At 38.3% G+C, this 23,670-nt stretch overlaps 1 protein-coding gene across 1 annotated transcript; it reads left to right on the top strand.

Annotated features, from left to right (window-relative positions):
• Nucleotides 1–9,969: 9,969 nt before the first annotated feature.
• On the top strand, nucleotides 9,970–21,617 carry Sertm2 (serine rich and transmembrane domain containing 2). The gene is made up of 3 exons (XM_058571649.1): nucleotides 9,970–10,164; nucleotides 10,363–10,459; nucleotides 19,825–21,617. Exon 3 carries the CDS (start codon nucleotides 20,739–20,741, stop codon nucleotides 21,009–21,011), a length of 273 nt encoding a protein of 90 aa, XP_058427632.1. The 5' UTR covers nucleotides 9,970–10,164; nucleotides 10,363–10,459; nucleotides 19,825–20,738; the 3' UTR covers nucleotides 21,012–21,617.
• Nucleotides 21,618–23,670: the final 2,053 nt, after the last annotated feature.

A 23,670-nucleotide genomic window follows, 5' to 3' on the forward strand; every position in this document is an offset into this window, starting at 1 on the left:
CCTCTGAGAAGTGTCTGTTCAGGTCTTTGGCCCATTTGTTGATTGGGTTATTTGTTTTCTTATTGTTTAATTTTTTGAGTTCTTTGTATACTCTGGATATTAGGGCTCTATCTGAAGTGTGAGGAGTAAAAATTTGTTCCCATGATGTAGGCTCCCTATTTACCTCTTTTATTGTTTCTCTTGCTGAGAGAAAACTTTTCAGTTTAAGTAAGTCCCATTTGTTGATTTTTGTTATCAACTTTTGTGCTATGGGTGTCCTATTAAGGAATTTGGAGCCCGACCCTACAATATGTAGATCGGAGCCAACTTTTTCTTCTATCAGACGCAGAGTCTCTGATTTGATATCTAGCTCCTTGATCCACTTTGAGTTAACTTTTGTGCATGGCGAGAGGAGGGGATTCAGTTTCATTTTGTTGCATATGGATTTCCAGTTTTCCCAGCACCATTTGTTGAAGATGCTATCCTCCCTCCATTGCATGCTTTTAGCTCCTTTATCAAATATAAGATAGTTGTAGCTTTGTGGATTAGTCTCTGTGTCCTCTATTCTGTACCATTGGTCCACCCTCCTGTTTTGGTACCAGTACCATGCTGTTTTTGTTACTATTGCTCTGTAATATAGTTTTAAGTCTGGTATCGCTATACCGCCTGATTCACACTTCCTGCTTAGAATTGCTTTTGCTATTCTGGGTCTTTTATTTTTCCATATGAATTTCATGATTGCTTTATCCATTTCTACAAGAAATGCCGTTGGGATTTTGATTGGCATTGCATTAAACCTATAGAGAACTTTTGGTAATATCGCCATTTTGATGATGTTAGTTCTGCCTATCCATGAACAGGGTATATTTTTCCATCTTCTAAGATCTTCTTCTACTTCTCTTTTTAGGGTTTTGTAGTTTTCATTATATAAATCTTTCACCTCTCTTGTTAGGTTGATTCCCAAGTATTTTATTTTTTTTGAGGATATTGTGAATGGAGTGTTTTTCCTCATTTCCGTTTCAGAAGTTTTGTCGCTGATATACAGAAATGCCTTTGATTTATGCGTGTTGATTTTATATCCTGCCACTTTGCTGAATTCATTTATTAGTTCTAGTAGTTTTTTTGTAGACCCTTTTGGGTCTTCTAGGTATAGAATCATGTCATCTGCAAATAGTGATAATTTAAGTTCTTCCTTTCCTATTTTTATGCCTTTAATTTCTTTCGTCTGTCTAATTGCTCTGGCCAGTGTTTCGAGAACTATATTGAATAGAAGTGGTGATAGAGGGCATCCCTGTCTTGTTCCAGATTTTAGGGGGAATGCCTTCAATTTTTCTCCATTGAGAATGATGCTAGCCTGAGGCTTAGCGTAGATAGCTTTTACAATGTCGAGGTAAGTTCCTGTTATCCCTAGTTTTTCTAATGTTTTGAACATAAAGGGATGCTGTACTTTGTCGAATGCTTTTTCTGCGTCTATTGAGATGATCATATGGTTCTTATTTTTAAGTCTATTGATGTGGTGAATAACATTTATTGATTTCCGTATATTGAACCATCCTTGCATCCCAGGGATGAATCCAACTTGATCATGGTGCACAATTTTTTTGATGTGCCTTTGTATCCGGTTCGCCAGAATTTTATTGAGGATTTTTGCATCTATGTTCATCAGAGATATTGGTCTGTAGTTTTCTTTCTTTGAGGTGTCTTTGTCTGGTTTCGGAATCAGGGTGATGTTGGCCTCATAGAATGAATTTGGCAGAGCTCCTTCTTTTTCTATTTCCTGAAATAACTTGAAAAGTATTGGTATTAATTCTTCCTTAAAGGTTTTGTAAAACTCCGCTGTATACCCATCCGGTCCTGGGCTTTTCTTGGTTGGAAGTCTTTTGATTGCTTCTTCTATTTCATCTATTGTTATTGGTCTGTTTAAGTTGTGAGTATCCTCCTGACTCAGTCTGGGCAAATCATATGACTTAAGGAATTTATCAATGTCTTCACTATCTTCTATTTTATTGGAATATAGGTTTTCAAAATAATTTCTAATTGTCTTCTGTATTTCTGTAGTGTCTGTTGTGATATTGCCTTTTTCATCCCGTATGTTAGTGATTTGAGTTCTCTCTCTTCTTCTCTTCGTTAGCATGGCTAAGGGTCTGTCGATCTTATTTATTTTTTCAAAGAACCAACTTTTAGTTTTGTTAATTTTTTCAATAGTTTCTTTTGTTTCAATTTCATTGATTTCCGCTCTGATTTTAATTATTTCTTGCCTTCTGCTACATTTGCTGTTGTTTTGCTCTTCCTTTTCTAGGGCTTTGAGATGAAGTGTGAGCTCATTTATTTGTTGGTTTTTCCTTTTTTTGAGGAATGACCTCCAAGCGATGAATTTCCCTCTTAAAACTGCTTTCATTGTGTCCCATAGATTCCGATATGTTGTGTCTGTATTTTCATTTATCTCTAAGAATTTTTTGATTTCTTCCTTTATGTCTTCTGTAACCCATTGATCATTCAGTAACATATTGTTCATTTTCCATGTGATGTAGGATTTTTCCTTCCGTCTTTTATCATTGATTTCCAGTTTCATTCCATTATGATCAGATAAAATGCATGGTATTATCTCCACCCCTGTATATTTACTGAGGGTTGCCCTATGGCATAATATATGGTCTATTTTTGAGGAGGATCCATGTGCTGCTGAGAAAAAAGTATATCCACTTGATGATGGTTGATATATTCTATATATGTCAGTTAAGTCTAGGTTGTTGATTGTGATATTGAGTTCTATAGTTTCTTTATTCAGCTTTTGTTTGGAGGATCTGTCCAATTGTGAGAGAGGTGTGTTGAAGTCACCCATAATTATTGTGTTGTGGTCTATTTGATTCTTGAACTTGAGGAGAATTTGTTTTATGAACGTCGCAGCACCATTATTTGGTGCATAAATATTGATAATTGTTATGTCTTGTTGGTAAATGGTTCCTTTTAACAGTATATAATGTCCTTCCTTATCCCTTTTGATTAATTTAGTCTTGAAGTCAATTTTATTCGATATGAGGATGGCCACCCCTGCTTGCTTACGAGGACCGTGTGCATGGTATATTTTTTCCCAACCTTTCACCTTCAGCCTGTGTATGTCTTTTCCAATCAGATGTGTCTCCTGGAGGCAGCATATTGTTGGATTTGTTTTTTTAATCCATGTTACCAGCCTATGTCGCTTTATTGGAGAGTTTAAGCCATTAATGTTTAGAGTTACTATTGATATATGGTTTGTACTTCCAGCCATGTTTGATTATTTATCTTCTTTTTTTTTTTTTTTTAATTTAGTTTGTTTCTCCATGGTTAGCTTTCCCCCCGCCCTCTGTCTTTATAGAGGCACTTCCCACTGATGGTTTTGGTTATTGTTTTTCATTTCTTCCTCGTGTAGTGTTTTGCTCAAGATGCTTTGCAATGCTGGTTTTCTGGCTGCAAATTCTTTTAGCTTTTGTTTATCATGAAAGATTTTTATTTCGTTATCGTACCTGAAGCTTAATTTTGCTGGATACAGAATTCTTGGTTGGCATCCATTGTCTTTCAGTGTTTGAAATACGTTGTTCCAGGATCTTCTCGCTTTCAGCGTCTGTGATGAAAAATCCGTTGTTAACCTTATTGGTTTACCCCTGAATGTAATCTGCCTCCTTTCTCTTGTAGCTTTTAGTATTTTCTCTTTGTTCTGTATATTGGATATCTTCATAACAATGTGTCTTGGCGTTGGTCTACTGTGATTTTGTGTGCTCGGTGTCCTGTATGCATCTACAATTTGTATATCCGTTTCCTTTTTTATTTCTGGAAAGTTTTCTGTAATTATTTCTTTCAGCAGGTTACTCATTCCCTTGGTTTGAATCTCTGTACCTTCTTCTATCCCGATGACTCGTAGGTTTGGTTTCTTTATGTTATCCCATATCTCTTGGATGTTTTTCTCGTGGTTTTTAACCAGCCTTTCTGAGTTGGCTAGGCTCTTTTCAAGATGATATATTTTGTCTTCATTATCTGATGTTCTGGCTTCTACTTGCTCCACTCTGTTAGTGATACTCTCAATTGAGTTTTTAATTTGGTTTATCGTTTCCTTCATTTCTAGAATTATTGTTTGGTTTTTTTTTATAATCTCAATCTCCTGATAAAGATGCTTAACTTCTTCTTTTATCTGTCTATGTAATTCATTTTCAAAGTGTTCTTTCACTGTTTGGATTTGCTGTCTCGTATCTTCTTTAAGGTTCCATTCCATCTGTCTAAGGTATTCCTTGAGTTCTTTATATGACCATTTTTCTGCTGACTCTAGGTCCTCCTGAATATTTAGGCTGTCCTTCATTGTTTGTACTCCTTTTCTTCCTTGCTTTTTTATGCTGCTCATGTTACTTCTTGTTCTGTTTGACTGCTGAGTTACTGTTTACTCTTATAGATTTATTTGATGCTTGAGAGGAAAGATATTAGAAGGGAAGGGAAGAAGTCACTAAAGAGAATGAGAGTAGGCAGGTAGAATTCAAGGAAGGGGGAATAAGAAGATTGAAAAGAAATGAAAAGACAAAAGAAACAAGAATAACAAAGATTAGATAATAAAGAAAGAAAGAAAAGACGGAAAAAAAATTTTAACAAAAATAATAGTGATAATAAAAAATGAAAATTAAAATTAAAAAAATAATAATAATAAAATTAAAAAAATTAAAAAAAATAGAAACATTGAAAAAAAATTAAAGAACAACAACAAATAAAAATTGAAAATGAAAGAAAAAGAAGAAAGAAAAAAAAAGAAAAAGAAAAGAAAAAAAAATGATAATAATAATAATAATAAATGCAGTCCTAGAGTTCTATTAACTTCTCTTCCAGTAGGTGGAGCTGTGCCCACTGGGCCAAGCTTCTCCTGTCAATAGGTGGGAACCATTCACTGTGCAGCAGCTCTTTCTCCTAGACTGGGCGGGTCTCCAATCCTGAGTGTCTAGGGCCTTGTCTTGTGTTTCCTCAAGCCAGGCCGTGCTCACCTGTGGCGCTCACCACAATACTGTCTACACGCCAGGTCTGCTGCTCCTGGGAGCCCTGTTTTCATGAACACCTGGGCTCACTCTCCCTGTTTGCCTCCCTCAGACCCTAAGTTTGTAGAGCTTGGGGCTGAGATCCCCCAGCGAATTTGCTTGCCCTCCTGTAGCCACGCCCCCGGTAGCTGGTGCAAGAGACCTCAGTTGTCAGCACTGGTGGGAGCGGTAGCCGGGAGTTCCGCGCCGCGAGTCCTGCGCCACTCCTGGTTCCCTCGGTCTGGTTATTGCGTTCACAGGAGAGCTGGGAGTGGCCCTTAAGGTTTCCCCCGCTGTGTGGAGAGAGATGGCTAGGGGATTACACACCTGTCGCGCTGGTTTCACTGCAGTTATCTCCTCCGCCCATGACGCCATTTCTCTGCCATGGTGATATCCCATGCAAATGGTGACCGTTTGTTCCCTTTGCCGGATGACCAATGCAACGGGTGGGTCCTGACTGTCTCTCCCAATCCCCGTTTCAGTCCTGTGGCCACTGCCTATGAAGGCTCGGTTGGCTTTTACCTCTGTAAGTTCCTAAGGGCCGGCCAATTATTTCAGCGGGATCGTTAGTGCTGAGTCACATGAAGCAGGCGAACCGGAGCTTAATTGCCTCCGATTCGGGCTCTGTGTGTGTGTTCTGAGGGGCCCAGCCTGTACACCCCAGATCCACGTCAGCTCAGCATTGCCTAGTGATCCTGAGCAAACAGCATTTAGACAGTTTACGGCTCCCTATGCCCACGCAGTTGAAGATGTCAGAGACTTGATCTCTCTGCGCCTGCCACCATGTTACATCTCCTCAGTAATATTCATGTTGCCCTTACAGCTTCCTGGTATAAGCAAGTTCTTGGGATTATACAAACTGCTGCTTCTGTTTCCAGTCCAGATTTCTAGAAATGAAACTCTGGGCCGCGCTGACAAGCGTCCGCGCTTGTCTGCGACCGTAGCAGAGCCGCCCTGGCGAGCGTCCGCGCTTGTCTGCGCCCGTAGCAGAGCCGCCCTGGCCTCCGCAGCTCTTCAGCCCGGTGCCAGGCCCCAGGGGCCCAAGCGGCTGCCGCCGCGGCTCTCCGTCCCCCTCCTCCGGAGCACGGGTCCCCTGGCAGGGGGGTGCAGAACGACCCCAGAGCAGGCTCTGCCCGAAGGTGCAGCGGCGAACAGGCCACAGAGACGCTCGAGGCTGCAGTCCAGCCTTCGGAGGACAGGGCTCGGCACGCAGCCCAGCTGCAACCTCTAGGTGCGGCTGCCGGACAGTGTATACGGAGCCATCAAGACAGCAAGCAGAAAGCAAATGGCGGCTCCCGCGGAGTGGATTTTCGGCACAGAAACCACAGCCCCGCCAGCAATCCCAATCCACAAACTCTCCCTGTATAAAAAATATTCAAAAAAAAAAAAAAAAAAAAAAAAAAAGGCGGGGCGCACTGAGCTTTCTTTGCCTCGGGTACTTACAATCCACTGCTGATTGCACATTCAGCTTCTCCGCCCGGAGCGAAGCGAAAGAGGAAGCAGATGGGAGCAAAGCGCCCGCGGCTCTGAGCAGCCAAGCGTCTCTTTTTCGATTTCTTTGTTCTTCCTGCTCCTTGGCAAAGTGGTCCACTACAGATTAACGGTGAAAGGAGCTTTAACAGACTGTGCGAAATCTCTATTAAAGCCGCTGCTTTGAGCACCACGCTTAGCACTTCAGCAACCCCCGTACGCAGCGGCCATCTTCCCCTCAATCAAACTTTTTAGTCTTCACTCAAAAATAAGTCCCCTCTCCTTCCTTATGCTAAGGCCTATGGATTGTGGAGAAGGAGTGATAGGTTTTCATTTTTATGTCACACTTGCCAGCTCCTATGTGTATTTTCAAGAGTATAGAAGCAGAAACAGGGAAAAGGAGGTTAAGGGAATAGGTAATTTTTTTTTCCTTAGTGGAATGGCCTCCTACTCTCTGAGTCTTACTGAGAATCCATCCCTCTTCTGCCATCTGAATGACCTAGATTAACACATTTCTATTTAAGTTGGTAATTCCTTCTTCTGGCCCCTAGGAATTCAGTGGTTATCTGTATCTTCCTGTTACTGGGATCCTTCCACCCCTCTCAGTGGCTTTATTAGATAAGGTCCAGAATGAGCCTACCCTAGCTGTCTTTCTTAAGTGGCCCCCATTTGATTCCCAGAACTATTTTGCCCAGACAAACAGTGGGAATGCAGAGGAATCGCAACACAATCAACCTTGTCCTCCTGCCAAGGGTCACATTTGCTTTCTCAGAATAGAGTAAAACTCCAATCCTCCACCTCTCTACTGCAGGGAAAAAATATCAAGGTCTTGTGAAATACATTCTCACTAGGCTTGAAGTGAAGGAGGTACTGTCCCCCAAACCCATCACTCCTTTGGAAGGTAGAGTGGAGTCTTAGCCTGAAACCAGCTCTCTGCAAAGAAAGGTTTTTACAAATTTCTCTTCTGACACCCCTCCATGATATTTGTTTTATTTCTTGGAAACTGTTCTGGATCATTTCCCTTGTAAATTTGGTATATGATAACCTAGTTTTGGAATTTCTTATCTATTATAGGGCATCCATTATGTTTTTCTGGAAACTTGAATTTAAATATTATTAACATAACTCTTATCTTTTTTATAATTAGGTAAGAAAACTACCCCTGATGAAACCTCCAGTTAGATTCATGTTAAGCTCATCCTCTTTTGGCATGTACAAATTTGAGACAATATTTACTAAGCATCCATAATATGTGCTTTAGACATATTTTCTCATATAAACTTCCCTTTATAATTTCCTATTTTATGAATGAACAAACTGAGTCACAAAGAAATTAACTGATTTTCTAAAGATAATTCAGAAAATATGGATTAAATCTGAGGCTATATAACTTCAAAGTCCCTGATCTTTCTGCTACTCCATGATCTTGGAAATTTTCCACCAAAATACTCCAAATGGCAGAGGAGAGTGAATATATATCCTTGGGAAAGTCTGAGTAGCCCCAAAAGACCTCACCACAAGTGCAAAATTTCTCTGAACTTTCATGCTTAATCATAAAAATGCATGCAAATTTACATTCAATTCATCTATGTTTATTGTCATATAAAGTATGTTTAAAATTATATCTTAAATGATCCATATTCTCCCTATCCCAATATTCAAGTAAAATCATTCCTCAAGGAAAATATAGTGGGTTTATACTTTACATTCATGAATCTTGACAATACTCCTCCAACTTGAGAAACAGATAACAGATGGTACTAATAAGGCATTACAGATTTCAAGGAGCACCTCAACCCATGTAACCACTGGCATGAGGGAAATACAAGAGACAAAACTGCAAGAGTTATTAAGAATGTAGAAACAAAGGGAAAATCACTGCATTAATCCTTTAAAAAATTTTTAGTTGTAGATGGGCACAATACCTTTATTTTTTTAATTAATATATTTTAAATTAATATATGTGGTGCTGAGGATCAAATCCAGTGTCTCACAAGTGCCAGGCAAGTGCTCTACCAATGAGCTACAACCCCAGCCCACTGCTTATTTCTTAAAGATTGGCAAGACACTCACTAATACCATTCCTACTATAGTTACTGTATTAAAAATTGTTGAGGACCAGGTATTGTTGGATGAATGATCCTCTAATGATTGAATGATACTGGAGAAGTAACATGGGGACATTCAGCTGTTTGTAACTTGGAGGCCATGGAGCACAGAAATTGAGGGAGAGGCAGTCCTTAGCTGTCATTTGGCTCTCAAAGAAGTCTAAGATGCATAGAGGTTAAAAATCACTGATGTATGGGGGCTTGGATTGTAGCTCTGTGGTAGAGCCTTTACCTGGCATGTGTGAGGCACTGGGATCGATTCTCAGCACTGCATGTAAATAAATTAATAAAGTAAAGGTCCACTGACAATTTTGCACTGCTATAAGGCTGGGATTGTGGCTCAGCAGTAGAGCGCTTGCCTAGCATGGCCAGGACCCGGGTTTGATCATCAGCACCACATAAAAATAAAGGCATTGTGTTGTGCCCATCTACATCTAAAAAATAAAATATTAAAAAAAGAGTTTAAAATAAATAAATAAGTAAATAAAAAGCACTGCTATAGAGAACAGAACCCAGACCTTGGGATCATTGTGCCTTGTTTTCAAATCCTGTCTCTAGGCTTAGTAAACTTCATGACAGGCTTTCTCTCTAAACCTCGGTTCCCCATTTATAAAATGAGGGTCATAATACCCAAGACACAACATTAATGTGAGCATTAAATGGTGTTCTTTGTGCTAAATGCTTTATATTGAGTAGGCACTCAAGAAATGTTAATCTCCTTCTTACTATGTAAAAGATGGTAAGGGCATTTAAACTACAGATGGACACATCATTTCTAATTGAACATATAAGCTTTCTTCAAAACTTATATGTTCTTATATGATCTACCCTCAACCAGAAATCTGGGCTGAGGTTAAATTTCTACAAAACATTCAAATTAAGTGTATTAAGGGCTGGGGTTGTGGCTCAGTGGTAGAGCACTCACCTAGTGCATGCGAGGCCCTGGGTTCGATCCTTAGCATATCATAATAAATAAATAAAAACAAAGGTATTGTGTACAACTAAAAGAGATAAATATTTTTTTAAAAAAATTAAGTGTATTACCTTGGAGCCTAAAAAAAGTTTTCCAAAGCTAGAAACACAAACAAAGACATACATTCTGTTTGGAAAGTTGAACTTATTTAAATATCATCACATGCTGGCAAGTTTGGCTTCAATTGTAAGCATATATTGCTGTAAGACCTAAAATGAAAAATCTTTTAGATTGAGCAAGAGATTTGAGCCTTTTCAATGACATATAAAGCAGTTTTTTTGAAGAAAGAGTGCCTTAGCTGATCTTACAGATTCATGAAGAAGCCTTGAAGGGGTTAAAGTGGAAGGCTTACACAAACTTTGCTTTCTCGCTTCTGTCTTATCTCCTCCCTCTCTCTGGGGCTCTACACCGCTAAGGCAGAGAGGAGCTGGATCGCTACCTTTCCTGCATACTTTAAACTGTTGCCTGCAAAGGAGGAACTGGGGACTTAACTAATCCAGGCTGCTTCCATTCAAGTGTTCCAGTCGGCACATATACATCCAAACAGATTTCTCTTTGCTCTTTGGAGCTTACAAGAAACAGGCATCTAAAACTGCACTCTGAAGCTGTAAGTGGTAACTGGCATTTTAAGTAACTAATAGAAGGTGCTTTTCTGTTTTTTGTTTTTTGTTGTTTTTTTTTTTCCTGAAAAGGGCTGACTCTTGAGGAAGATGAAAGAGAAAGCATACTTTGCATGAACATAGTCCTGTTTCTTTGGCAAAACAAGGGTTGTTTTTTTTTTTTTTCATTTTATTCTATTTTCCAGATACTCCAGAGATGTTCCTGAACAAGTTGCCTGTTGGTGCAAGCTTCAGAAGGGATACCTAAATGGCCAGCCCCAATCGTACTGTGAGCCAGGAAAGGTAAGAGAGATTTGAAAATACAATGATGCTATTCATAGTGAAGTGAGCGACATTATTTTATTTATCGGCAGGTGTGACAAATAGGCACCATCTGTAGGAGAAGATACAGCAACTCCCACTTGTGCATGCTTATTACTTAATGGCTCCAGCCATTGAAGGAGCACTTGCTGCTGAAATTGCTTTTTCACAGGCTGATATGAAACTGGATACTCTAACAGTTCCAACCTCCCTTAGTTTTTTCTTCTTCTCTGGGCAGATACATACAAACAGAATGTGTTAACTCTTGAAAGCTGTTTCAACTGATAGTTTTGACTTTCTTTTCTGAATTGTTCCACGGATCATTTTTCTTAGCTGTTTGATGGGATTTCAGCTCTGGAATTATACAGGCAGGAGTCACACAGAATGTGTAAAATGACCAGTGGGTTGTTTTCAGCACATTATCAATAAAAAATGAAAATAACTACTCGGAGCACCTCAAGGACCAAAACTGGGTTAAGGACACATTATTTCTACATCCCTTACACTGAGCTCAGTGTCTGCAACTTGGCAGACACTCAATAAAGATTTGTTGAATAAATGTCAGTCTGATTTTGGAAGCCATGCAGAACTTTGTTACTAATTGGAATAAGTTATGCTCCATGTACGTATAATATGTTAAAATACACTCTACTGTCATGCATATCTAAAAAGAACAAATAAAGATTTAAAAAAATGAAAGAAATGAGTTTCACCAGAGGAATCCCTCTTGGGCTTGATAGATGAAGAAAGAGCCACATACTCTCTTGTCATATAAATGAGCAAAATTCATGATCTGTAAGTGTATTTTATTTTGTTTCTGTGAGGTTATATATATTATGCTAACATCAAACATCACTGAGGACTTGGCATTTAAGTGTTCATACTAAAAATACAAGAAGCTTTTTGTTACCAGATGTTTTATTTACCAAGTTAATGATGAAACATGCAAACAGAAAATTAAGGGTGCATTTGAAACTGGAGTTTTGAGATGAGACTAAATTCCCCATGTCACCAATTTCTTTCTGGGTTTTTTGTCTCACAAATTTGAAGAATAAAATACATAGACTATAGCAGAAGGGAAGAGTAAATGGTGTAGGATTTATTTACATGAGAAGAGATAGAACTCCTGCCACGTGGGAGGGGGCCAGGTAGCAGAAAATCCCCTGTTGGTGTGCCAACTTAGGTGTTTACATATGATTCTGGGTAGAGCATGAACCAAAATCTATGTTAAACAGGCATTGAAAAAGTATCAGCTTAATCCTTCCTATAACTCCCACTGGGTTTACCTCCACCTATCATCCCCTCATCCCCCCCCAACCTTCTGGGACAAAGGAGCTGGCCAGAGGAGTTCCCATGGGTGAGCCTCAAGGTCTTTTACATTTGAAATAGGCCTTGATGGTGCCATTAATATTTCTAAGGGTTAACCTCTTGGTGTGGTTTCTTCATTGGAACAAGACCTCAATTGGGGCCCATCACTTCTGATTGCTGACCTTTCACTATTCTTATTCACATTTACATCATTCAAGGGTATTTTGATTTACATTCTAAGTAAAGTAAACCAGATATTCAGGTTAATGTTGAACACTAGACATTTCTCTCCACTTTCTTTTCTTCCTCCCTTCTTCCCCAATTCTTTTTTGGTTCCCTTACTTTTCTCCCCCATAATCACTCATTTCCTCCCACATCCTTCATTCTCTTTTCTCACCTTTCACATTTCTTTCTTTCCCTCCTCTCCCTTTTCTTCCTTCCTTTTCTCCTATCCTTTCTTTTCCTAATTCCCCATTCCTCACTCTCCTTATCCCTCAACAGCTTTCAATCACTTTTACAAAGACTGGAAATTGAGTTTTTATTTATGAGCTTTTCAGAAAAGACTGCAGAATACTAAACTGATTCTATAAAGTTCTTCCCACAATAATTCCATTCCTCAGAATGAATATAATTTTTCTTCCTTTTTTTGTGCCAGGGATTGAACCCAGGGATATTTAAACACTAAGCCACATCCAAAGCCCCTTATTTCTTATTTTGAGACAGAGTCTTGCTAAATTGCTGAAGCTGGCCTCGAACTTGTGGCCCTCCTGCCTCAACCACCCAAACTGCTAGGATTACAATTATGCGCCAATGTGCCTAGCAAATTTTTGTTCCCTTTGAAATTATAGAGGTTTTTTTCCTAAATGGTGTAGAGGTTTTAATGGAGCAATCATAGTATCTGTGAAATTCATTAATTAATTAGCAAAGAAAGCCATGACAATCCTGTTTAGAAAGCTTTTGTAAGAAGTTCTAATAGATCCAGAACCAGAATAAAAAAAAAAAGAGAATTCTCCAATACCTGACTTTTCATCCATTCATTTCAAAGTCCTTAAATACATTAAGGACTTTGTCCTTAATGAGATTAGACTTGTCTGAATTGAACAGGGTGTTTGGTGTCCTGCAAACTACAAAGGTTTTAAGAAATTATGTGACTAGTGTTCTCAACCCTCAGAGGAAGCATTTAAAGACATTGACAACTGTAGGTGAGATTACTGTTGTCTAAACCTCTCCAAGATTCATTTAATTCTAATAAATATTTAATAAATATTCAGACCTAAGAAAAATTCAGGGTTGATTGTGTAAGAGACAAGAAATGTACTAGCAATCATTATAAAATCATCTATATAGACACACTTAGACTTTCTAAAACTTAAATATTAAATTTAACCCAACTCCTGTAATTTTCTTCTAAAAATGTGCAACTGAAATAGCAAATCAAAAGCAAAGTTTTTAATATTCCTTAATTCTTCATTACAATCTGGGATTTATTCTCCTTTACACAATAAGAGACTGGGGAGTAAAGGAGGAGAATAAAAGGGAAAGGGAAATCCAGGTTCTTCTCTAAGTTATACAGTCAGTCTTTCATACCCAAGAGTTCTGCAACTGCAGATTCAAACAACCATAGATTCAACCAACTGCAGATCAAAAATATTTGAAGAAAGGGGCTGGGGTTGTGGCTCAGTGGTGGAGTGCTTGCCTAGCATGCATGAAGCACTGGTTTTGATCCTCAGCACTATATAAAAAATAAATTAAATAAAAATTAAAAAGGTATTATATCCACCTACAACAACAACAACAAAAGTTTTAAAAAAATATTTGAAGAAAGTCTGGCATGATGGTAGATATTCGTAATCCTAGCAGCTAGGGAGGCTGAGGCAGGAGGAGTTCAAGACCAGCCTCAGCAACTAGCTGACATGTTTCTAAATAACAAAGGCTGGGGATGTAGCTCAGTGGCAGAGTGCTCACCTAGGATGTGTGAGTCCCTAGGTTCAAGTCCCACTATAACCAAAAAAGAAAAGAAGGAAAAATTTTGAAAACAAACTACATCTCTACTGATAATGTACAGATTTTTGTTTGGTGATGAGAAACAGTAAGTATAACAACATATTTAGATAGCACTTACATTGCATTAAATATTATAAGTAATCTAGAGATGACTTAAAACAAACAAGAAGATGTGCCTAAATTATATGCAAATATTATGCCATTTTTATTAGGGATTTGAGAATCATTAAGAATTTGGTATCTAGAGGTCCTAGAACCATGCCCCACAGATAATAAGGTCTGATTCTATTAGAAACCAAATCAGAGATAAAAGAAGATTGTTCTTTTTCTAGTTATTGGTGGTAAGTGCATTTTTTCAATCATATTCATGTATTTATTCTGTTATTATTAAGTGGCTACTGTGAGCACAGCTATGTAGGGCATGGAATGTTAAAAGATATCCTCAAGCAGTTTATAAGTTAGTATTTAGGGGGAAATGCATCTGATGGATATCTACAATATTGGGGAAGAGTTATTTCTCTAAGAGAGATACAAGACATAGGAATTAAGACTGGGGTGGAAAATCAAGGTCAGCTTCATGAACTGAACCCTAAAGAATGGTACCATTTCCTTATGCAAATATATGTGAATATGGAAGGAACTTTTCAACCAAAAACCTAGAAGCAGGGAAGTATGTGGGCATATATCCAAAGGATTTAAGATTAGAATTCTATAATTACACAGCCACATCAATATTTATAGCAGCACAATTCACAATAGCTAAGCTATGGAGTCAACATATGTGCCTTTCAACAGAAGAATGGATAAAGAAACTGTAGTATATATACACAATGGAATTTTACTCAGCCATTAAGAAGAATAAATTTATGACATTTTCTAGTAAGTTTATGGATCTTGAGACTGTCACGCTAAGTAAAATAAGCCAATCCCCCCTCCAAAAAAAAAACAAGTTTTCACTGATACGTAAAAGCTAACCTATAATGGGGGTAGGGGGAGAACAGAACTTCAATAGATTAGACAAATGAGAATGAAGGGAAGGGAGGGCGGATAGGAAAAAGAAAGACAGTGGAATGAATCTGACCTAACTTTCCTATGTACATATAGGATTACACCAGACTGAATCTCACCATCATGTACAAGAATGGGGTCCTAATTACAATAGATATATTCCATGCTTGTATAATTATATCAAAATGGGTTCTACTTTCATGTATATAAAAAGAACCAATAAAAAAAGAACAACTACTATAGTTTGACTAGAAAGGAGAATAATGAAAGGAATTAAGATTAAGTTCAGCCTGGGCATTGACAGCCTTGAACGAAAAGCTAAGGAGAATAAAGTGGAATAAAGTCCAAAGGCAATAAGGAGACTCAAAGGGCTTCTAAAACTTTATTCCTTTTTCATCCTACTAGAATAGTCATAAATAGTATAGTAATAGCATGTAGAATAAAATGAACAAGTTGAATAATACTCACAGACATACTTTTTTGAAAAATAAACATAACTTTTAAAACAAATAAAACTATCATATTATTTAGGCATGGGGTTGTGTGAATATATAAATAAAAGGAAAGTAATGATTAATTAAATTCACTGTATTTGGCACTTCTGGAGAGAAAGGTAAGAGGTCAAGATGGGGGGAGCATATGCAGATATGTCAGTTGTAACATTCTCACTCTTAAATTTGGTAGATGTTTGTTTACAGGTGTTTGTCTACGGGTGTTCATTATATTAAGTAAACAAATAAAAGAGGACCTGAATTTACCAATGATGACAATGTGTGCTAAGTCAAGGAGTATGGCTTATCCAATTCTGTGTATTTGAGATCCAAGGGAAAATAAAAGGATACTATAATACTACAGGGGACTCTCCCAGCTGGCTTACATTGCCAGTGTTTCTTTCTCCTTCCACTTCTCTTCTGGGAGGCAGGTAAATGAGTAACTTATGAGATATAGAGGTGAAAAAAAATCCATTGAGTGGGCTGGTGATATAGCTCAGTAGGTAGAATGCTTGCCTTGCATGTACAAGGCCCTGGGTTCAATCCCCAGCACACACACACACACACACACACACAAAAAAAAAAAAACATGGAGTTCTCTGGGCTAGTACCATTCTTTTTTATTTTTTGTTTTGTTTTGGTACTGAGGATTGAACCCCGGGGTTGCTTAACCACTGAGCAACATCCCCAGCCCTTTTTATTTATTTTTAGTTATACATGGATACAATATCTTTGTTTATTTTTATGTGGTGCTGAGGATAGAACCCAGTGCCTCATATGTGGGAGGCAAGTGATCTGTAACTGAGCCACAACCCTAGCCCTTTATTTTTTATTTAGAGACAGGGCCTCTCTAAATTGCTGAGGCTGGCTTTGAACTTGTGATCCTTCCACCTCAGCCTCTGAGCCCCTGGGATTACACCTCTGTGATTACACAGATGTGCCACCACGTCTGGCTTGGGCTAGCACCATTCTTAAGGAAATGAGCTGCAGGGAGAAGAGCTGGTGAGAAATAAAACAATTCGGATAGACCATCTATATATGCAACATGTTTAATACCTAGGGGGCAGCTGAGATCAAAGGATGCCTCTGTGTGAACTGCTTGGGACTGTCAGAGTCCTGAATTTGAAGTGCTTTGTTTTAAAGTGATATTTCTCAGCCTTAGCTGCCTATCAAAATAAACTGTAGAGCTTTTAAGTTATACAGATGATCATACCTCACACAGACCTAATGAATCAGAATTTCTGGTATATATATTTTCCAAAAGCTTAGTAAGCAATACTGAAGTACAACAAGGACTAAAAAACATTCCCTGAAGAGTGTACTTAGAAACGTTAAGTGGATGACTTGTTACAAGCAAAGATTTCAGGGTCCTATCCCCAGAGATTCAGACCTAGGAAGCAAGGGACAGAGCCTGGGAATCTACATTAAATAAATAGACACCCTTCAGGTGCATTATTCTGATGAAAGGACTTCCCTGGGACCACACTGAGAAACCTTGCCTCCAAAGTTTCAAAACCCTAGGGCCTCAAGTGATTATTCTGTGTATTCGTTTCCTGGAGCGGCCATAACAAAGTTGCATAAATTAGGTGGCTTGAAACAACAAATTTATTCTCTCAGGTCTGGAGGCTAGAAGTCTGAAATCAAGGTATCAACTGGGCCACACATACTCTGGATCTGCAGGGTAGAATCCTTCCTTGCCCCTTCTAGCCTCTGGTGTTTGTTGGCAGTCCTTGGCATTTCTCGACCCACAGATGCAGCAGTCCATCTCTGTTTCTTTCTTCCTGTGTGACTATCTTCTCTTCTTATAAGGACAATAGTCATTGGATTAGGGCCAATTTATTTATTTATTTATTTTTTATGTCTGCATTTTTTTTTTATTATTAGTTGTTCAAAACATTACAAAGTTCTTGACATATCATATTTCATACATTTGATTCAAGCGGATTATGAACTCGGATTAGGGCCAATTTAATGTCCTCATTTTAACTCGATTACATCTGCAAAGACCTTATTTCCAAATAAGGTCACATTCACAGATACTGAGGGTAAAGGACATCAGCATATCTTGCATGATACAATTCAACATATGACACTATTTTAATTACTATTTAAAAGGAGGACTTACAATCAATAAAAGAAATTAACTATATTCTTTATATGGACTGTTTAGAGAAATAAAATAAATAAAACAATAGTTAACCCTCACAGGGCAGCGTTCAAAGAATCACCAGAAAAAGTTGAGTTTAAAATGCATGTTCCTGGCCTTGATCCCAAATAACCAGAAATCAAAATAGATGTACATTTAAGTATGGCAAAAATGTTTCTTAGACCATTGCTCCCAAGATTGTAGAAAGAGACCCTCTGTCTTTGCTTTTGTTTCTTGTGAACCACATGGCTCTGAGTGGGAAGTAGGGACAATGAGTTAGTAGACTAAGATACAGATTGCCGAAGATATAGGTAATGTTGGCTAGGAAATATAAATTTAAAGCTGAGCACTCCTAGGTGAAAGGGCAAAATTCAAGATGATAGGAAGAATAATGTGATTGTTGGAGCTATTTCTACTAACTCTCCTTGGCTATGTTAACAAGAGACAGAACTAGGCTACATTGTCAGCAATCTGCTACTATTGCACATATAAGTGTGACAGGTGATGGTTGTTTGTATTGTTTATTTTAGTCACCCATATATAATATTAATGTTTGGAATGGCAAACTAAATCATTTTGAGAAACTTCAACAGTCAATAGTTGACCTTATTTACACACTGGAAGGTTTTTGCCAAAAAGGACAAGGTTCTGTTTTGGCTAATAATGAAGGATGCATTTATTTGCTAAGAATAGACATGTCCTGTCAATTCTTTGTGGTCTACGAATGCTGGAAAAAAATGTGTAATCTCACCCCATAGACATAAATGAGAACAAAAAAGGAGAAGCCTGCATTCCTGAATATTCCATGATTCATTAAGGTGACAATTGGCACTAGAACCTGGACATTGAAAAATGAATCCTTAAATTTAGGTTTTATATGTTTCAATGGTAGGCTTTTCTGATTAAGATAGATCTGTCATTCCCAGTCCTGGTTATAAGTTAAAGTTACTTGGGGAGATTTTTAAAATTAACAATGCTGCCTGGCATGGTGATGTGTGCCTGTAATCCCAGCTACATATGAGGCCAAAGCAGGAGTATTGCAAATTGGAGGCCAGCCACTGCAACTCAGTGAAACCCTGTCCAAAAATAAAAACAGCTGGGGATGTAGCACAGTGGTAGAGCACCCATATACTGAAAAAAATAAAAACTAAAACAAAAATTAATGCTTGGGACTCATCCCAGACCAATACAGTCAAGATCTCTAAGTGGTGCCCAGGTCCCTGTGTTGTAGGGACAAACGAGGCAAGGCACCGAAGATAGCAGGAAACACTTTTATTTGGCTGCAGCCAGGTTCAGAGGGCACAGCTTTTTCTGTAATCAATTAATCTGAACCCCAAGTTCAGGTAGTTTCAGAATTTTATACCCAGCGTGTAAGGGGAGGGGCTCAGAAGTTCACAGTCTCCAGAAGTTCACATAAAAGCAGCTTTTTCTTTCACTGTTCTGGGCAAGTTAACCCTTCAAGGACAACACCTCAGAAGCAGAGAGCTTCTTCTCTCTTTTCTTTCCTCCCCCTGCCAGCTGTTACCATGGAGCCCAATTGTAACTTATCTTTAAAATGTAGACATCTCTGTGAAGCCCAACTCAAGGCCAGAGGCCTTGTTTGCACATTTCTTCAAAGTACTATACTGGATATGTTTGTGAAAAACTAGTAAGGGGGTGTCCAGCACCTGGATTGCTGGAAACTTCCTGGCCAGTGGCAAGTAAAACAGGGCAACACAAAAATAGGAAGTTTATCTACATTGAACTCTTTTGCAGAGACTCTTTTTTGCTGACAGTCCTAAAATCAGCCATGGTGAAGATTTCTGGAGAAGCCCAGTTAAGACTTTTCTGTGGAGAAAGGGGGTGTCACTTCACCTACTGTGATGATTATTATGTAGAAATCTAGGTTGGATTCAAGGCCTATATGTTAATAAGGACTTCAGGTGAATTTTATGGTCAATTAGTATGAGAAAAACTCCTAATCTTCCATAGTTATTAGCTGCCCTTTAGTGATCTCATTTTTTTATTAACCTTATTTTATTTTTTTTTTTGGGGGGGGGGTATGGGGATTGAATTCAGTGACATTCAACGACTGAGCCACATCCCTAGCCCTATTTTGTATTTTATTTAGAAACAGGGTCTCACTGAGTTGCTTAGCACCTCTCTGTTACTGAGGCTGGCTTTGAACTTTCGATCCTCCTGTCTCAGCTTCCCAAGCCACTGATACCACTGTGCCTGGCTCTTTAACCTTTTAATAGCTATTTTCTGCATAGGGAAAAAATTATGGAAACTCATTATTTTTAAACTAATTTGCTATAGCACACCATTTTGCAAAGTATCAGTTCATTTCCAGTTCAAAACAAATTGCCATCTGTTTGTCTTAGATACCTAAATCTTTTTTTTTTTTTCAGGAAAATAAATCTGTGGAAGAATCTTAAGAACCAAATTTTTTGAGCCTAAACCTACTGCTGTCAGAATCTCTGAGACCTCCTCCATCTAAGAATTGCCAGGTCTGACAACACTTTCACTACAGCCTACAGTGAGGAATGTCAACAAAGCTATAGTAAATTCATGTCCTTCTAGACTTACAATCCTCAATCTGTGCACCTGGGCAGGAATTTGACCATCTCCAACCTCAGGAAAGATTCAGAAAGACAGACAAGACTCAGAAATGCTGAGTCAGAAATTTACAAAATCTTTTAAGAATTCTCAAGAAGAACCCAATTAAATCCACATAGTTAGTCCACACATTTAGATGAGCTATAGATAAAAGGGAGCCCTTTCTCCCTCTACCAAAACAGAGTAAAACTCTGATATAATACTCTAAGAGATTCTTGCCCCCATACCAGTATTATAAAGCAGCTTTACCATATTTATTTTAATCAGTATAAGAATAGGAGTGTGATAAGTAAAGTTTATTTACATTTTTTTCAAATTAAGAAATTCTGATCAAATCTACTTGAAAGGGTCTGGGATTGTGGCTCAGTGATAGAGCACTTGCCTAGCAAGTGCAAGGCCCTGGGTTCGATCCTCAGCACCACACAAAAATAAATAAATAAAATAAAGATATGGTGTTTAACTACAACTAAAAAATAAATATTAAAAAAAAATCTACTTGGGAGGGAGGAAGTTAGAGTGTGACAATTGCCAAATTAGAACATCACTGTTTTTTGGCTTGTGCAGTACTGATTCCTCTCTAAGAAAGATTGGTTTGCATAATTGGTGGAACATCACCAATATATTCAGAGACAGGCTAAGACACTGTGGAATGCCTCAAAGGCAACAGAAATAAAATAGAAACAGGTATTGGCTCAAGACCTGAGTGATGACGGAGGTGCACTTTAAGTACCATGGAAATCTCACTGGACGGGCCCATTTTCCCACTCTGGCAACAGAGGTTGACAGCACATCAGACAAGTATTCCAACCTGTACATGTATGTGGGCTTGTTCTTGAGCCTCCTGGCCATTCTCCTCATCCTGCTCTTTACCATGCTTCTTCGGCTCAAACATGTGATCTCACCCATCACCTCTGAGAGTACAGAAAGTGTTCCTCAATTCACTGATGTAGAGATGCAGAGTCGAATCCCCACTCCTTAAAGCCAGGATGAAGATGAGATCTCAGTAAACCGTGATATGTTGATGTCCAGGAAAGCTTGCTTTTCTACATGAAACTTCTTATGTAACAACAAGCTGTTCATGTTTTCTTCATGTTATTCTTCATTTTGACACTGCTTGTGGAATATCTAAGAGGTTTAAGACTCATTCTTTGAAAGGAATATAGAAAATGGCAGCTGGATAGGAGGGCAGGTTTCCATGGTTACTAAAGAGAACCTGGGCCTCGAAGAAACCTCAGACCACAGAAATTTGTATGTAACTGCCATTAAAACACAAGACCGCTGGAAGCTCCAAGAGCAAATAAGAAGAATTTGCTTCTGAAAGGTATGATTGTCCCAAAGGGTGCCCCAAGAAAAGGACAAGTTTTAATTGGTCGTTTCAGCCATAAAGAATTACCTGTGACCTTTTACGGGCTGGGGATGTGGCTCAAGCAGTAGTGCGCTCGCCTGGCATGCATGCTGCCCGGGTTCGATCCTCACACCACATACAAAGATGTTGTGTCCGCCAAAAACTAAAAAATAAATATTAAAATTCTCTCTCTCTCTCTCTCTCTCTCTCTCTCTCTCTCTCTCTCTCTCTCTCTCTCTCTCCCCTTCTCTCTTTAAAAAAAAAAAAAAAGAATTACCTGTGCTGACATAAAGCTAAACCATGTCAGAGTTTAAAAGAGACCACTAACCTTTTTCCAAAAGAGCAATGATTTGATCATCTTAGACCATCAGATTTGTCCCAAATGAAGAAGAGAATTAAAGAAACTGTTTGAATTTAAAGAGTAAGTTTGCAGGAAGAAGTTCCTGTGAATGAACTCTCCTAGTGAGAGAAAAAAATGTGCATACTATATCTGTGTTATTATTATTACTGGACTTTAAAAAATTCAGATAATGGCAGATGTATTACTAAAATCTGGAATGATGAGCTGCCCCAAAATCAAGGGAAAAATAAGGCAAAATGTTCTCATAATAAGGAACCCTATATTAAACGTGCAGCTTCTTTGTCTTTTGCTCCCTCCCTGTCACACTCTAGGATTGAGTTACACACAAATGTGAACTTTGTTTAAAGATGGCCTTGGCAAAGAAAACTCAACTGTACTTTAAAGCATAAGTGAAATGATCTTGGTTTTCTGTCATTAAATAATTGGGGCTTTGTACAAATTATTCCAGCTTTCTAAGTTCCAGGTTTTTCTTGCTGAAAAATTTTCAGAGAGCTATTTAGTCATCACTAGACTTTTTAGAAAAACAGAGAGAGAAGGACTAAACAATTCTCTCCAACAAATCCTTATTGAAATCAATGTCCTCAAATGTCACATTCGTCTTTCCCAGAAAATGTTCTCTCTTCTTGATTCCTGCCAAAAGATGAAGTGTTTCACTTATTATCTACAGGAGAAATATGGTTTCAAAAATCCCATTCTCATAAGCAGCCCTAATATGCCAGTAGTGGAGAATTTGATTTTTTAAAATTAACTTTCCAAAGGAAAACCAAAGGAGATGAGTACTGTTTACAAAATAGAAATTAGAAAGTCTTATTCCTGCCACCTAAGGACTAGTATACCTGTATTAAATTCTACCTGCTCAAAAAAAAAAAAAAAAATCAGTCCTCCCTTGAACCTAAAAGGCAGTTATCAAATTTCACAAGGTGTTCCCTTGGGAACTGGTGGTAAGAGAGAAAGGGAATGGGTGTGAAGTTAATGCTACCCCCACTAGACATGTAGCTCTCTATAGTCTGTAACCAATTTAGATTGGCCCCTTTACTCTGATCTAAATCTAGCTTGGTGGTGTTATTCCCAAGTGCTTTCCACTTTTATACACAGTCATTTGCCAATGCTCCCCTCTCCAAGGGGCTGCAAAGTGTGAAATCCCCACATGCAGAGCTAAACTTAGCAGCAAGGCTGACTGCCACACCTGTTACAACTGTGTACTGTCAAGAAATGGCAGCTGCATTCTGTACCATTCAGAACAAATTAACAGGTAGGCTAAGACTTAGTTTGGGCATACAGTTCCCTTTTCACTTTATATTTTCCAAAATGCAAAATGACTCTTATTACATCTCGGTGGTTTAAGTTGTGCCTTTATTAAATACCCAGACTCAATTTAAGATTTAACATTTTAACTTTCGGCAGCCTTATGTGGACGTCAAAGGCTGGCAATATACTCCAGAACTTCTTAAGGACACGAGTCTTTCTTCACTCCAGTATTTGAATGCACTTTACAGTTGAGAAGTCAGTGGCTGGATAAATGAAGGAACCAATTTCACTTTCAGCAACAGTGAATAGCAAGATACTCAATGCATTGTTGCTGAATGTGATAAAAACACACAGACTGCAAGTCTATTCCCTGTCTGATCCAAATTTCAGGAGATTAAAACTACTTCTTAATCATTGACTTGATGATGATTCCTAATTTATGATCAGGTTTCTCACCTGGAAAACAACCACTCTCTTTCATCACAACTACCCCATGGGATCCAGATCTTTACTAAGCATTAACCAAACACACAGCACAGCTTACCCTAAAATAGCAACATAACCCCCACAATTTAATGTGATAACATAAATGGAAATGCATTTAAGCAGATGTGTCTTATCATGTCTCATGTGGTATTTAATTTTTAGGAAAATAAACTGAATATTTTCATAATAGTAAATTTA

Source organism: Marmota monax, unplaced genomic scaffold, assembly GCF_021218885.2.
Source record: "Marmota monax isolate L192 unplaced genomic scaffold, Marmota_monax_Labrador192_F-V1.1 WCK01_AAM20220418_F8-fsc00050, whole genome shotgun sequence".
Classification (NCBI taxonomy): Eukaryota; Metazoa; Chordata; class Mammalia; order Rodentia; family Sciuridae; genus Marmota; species Marmota monax.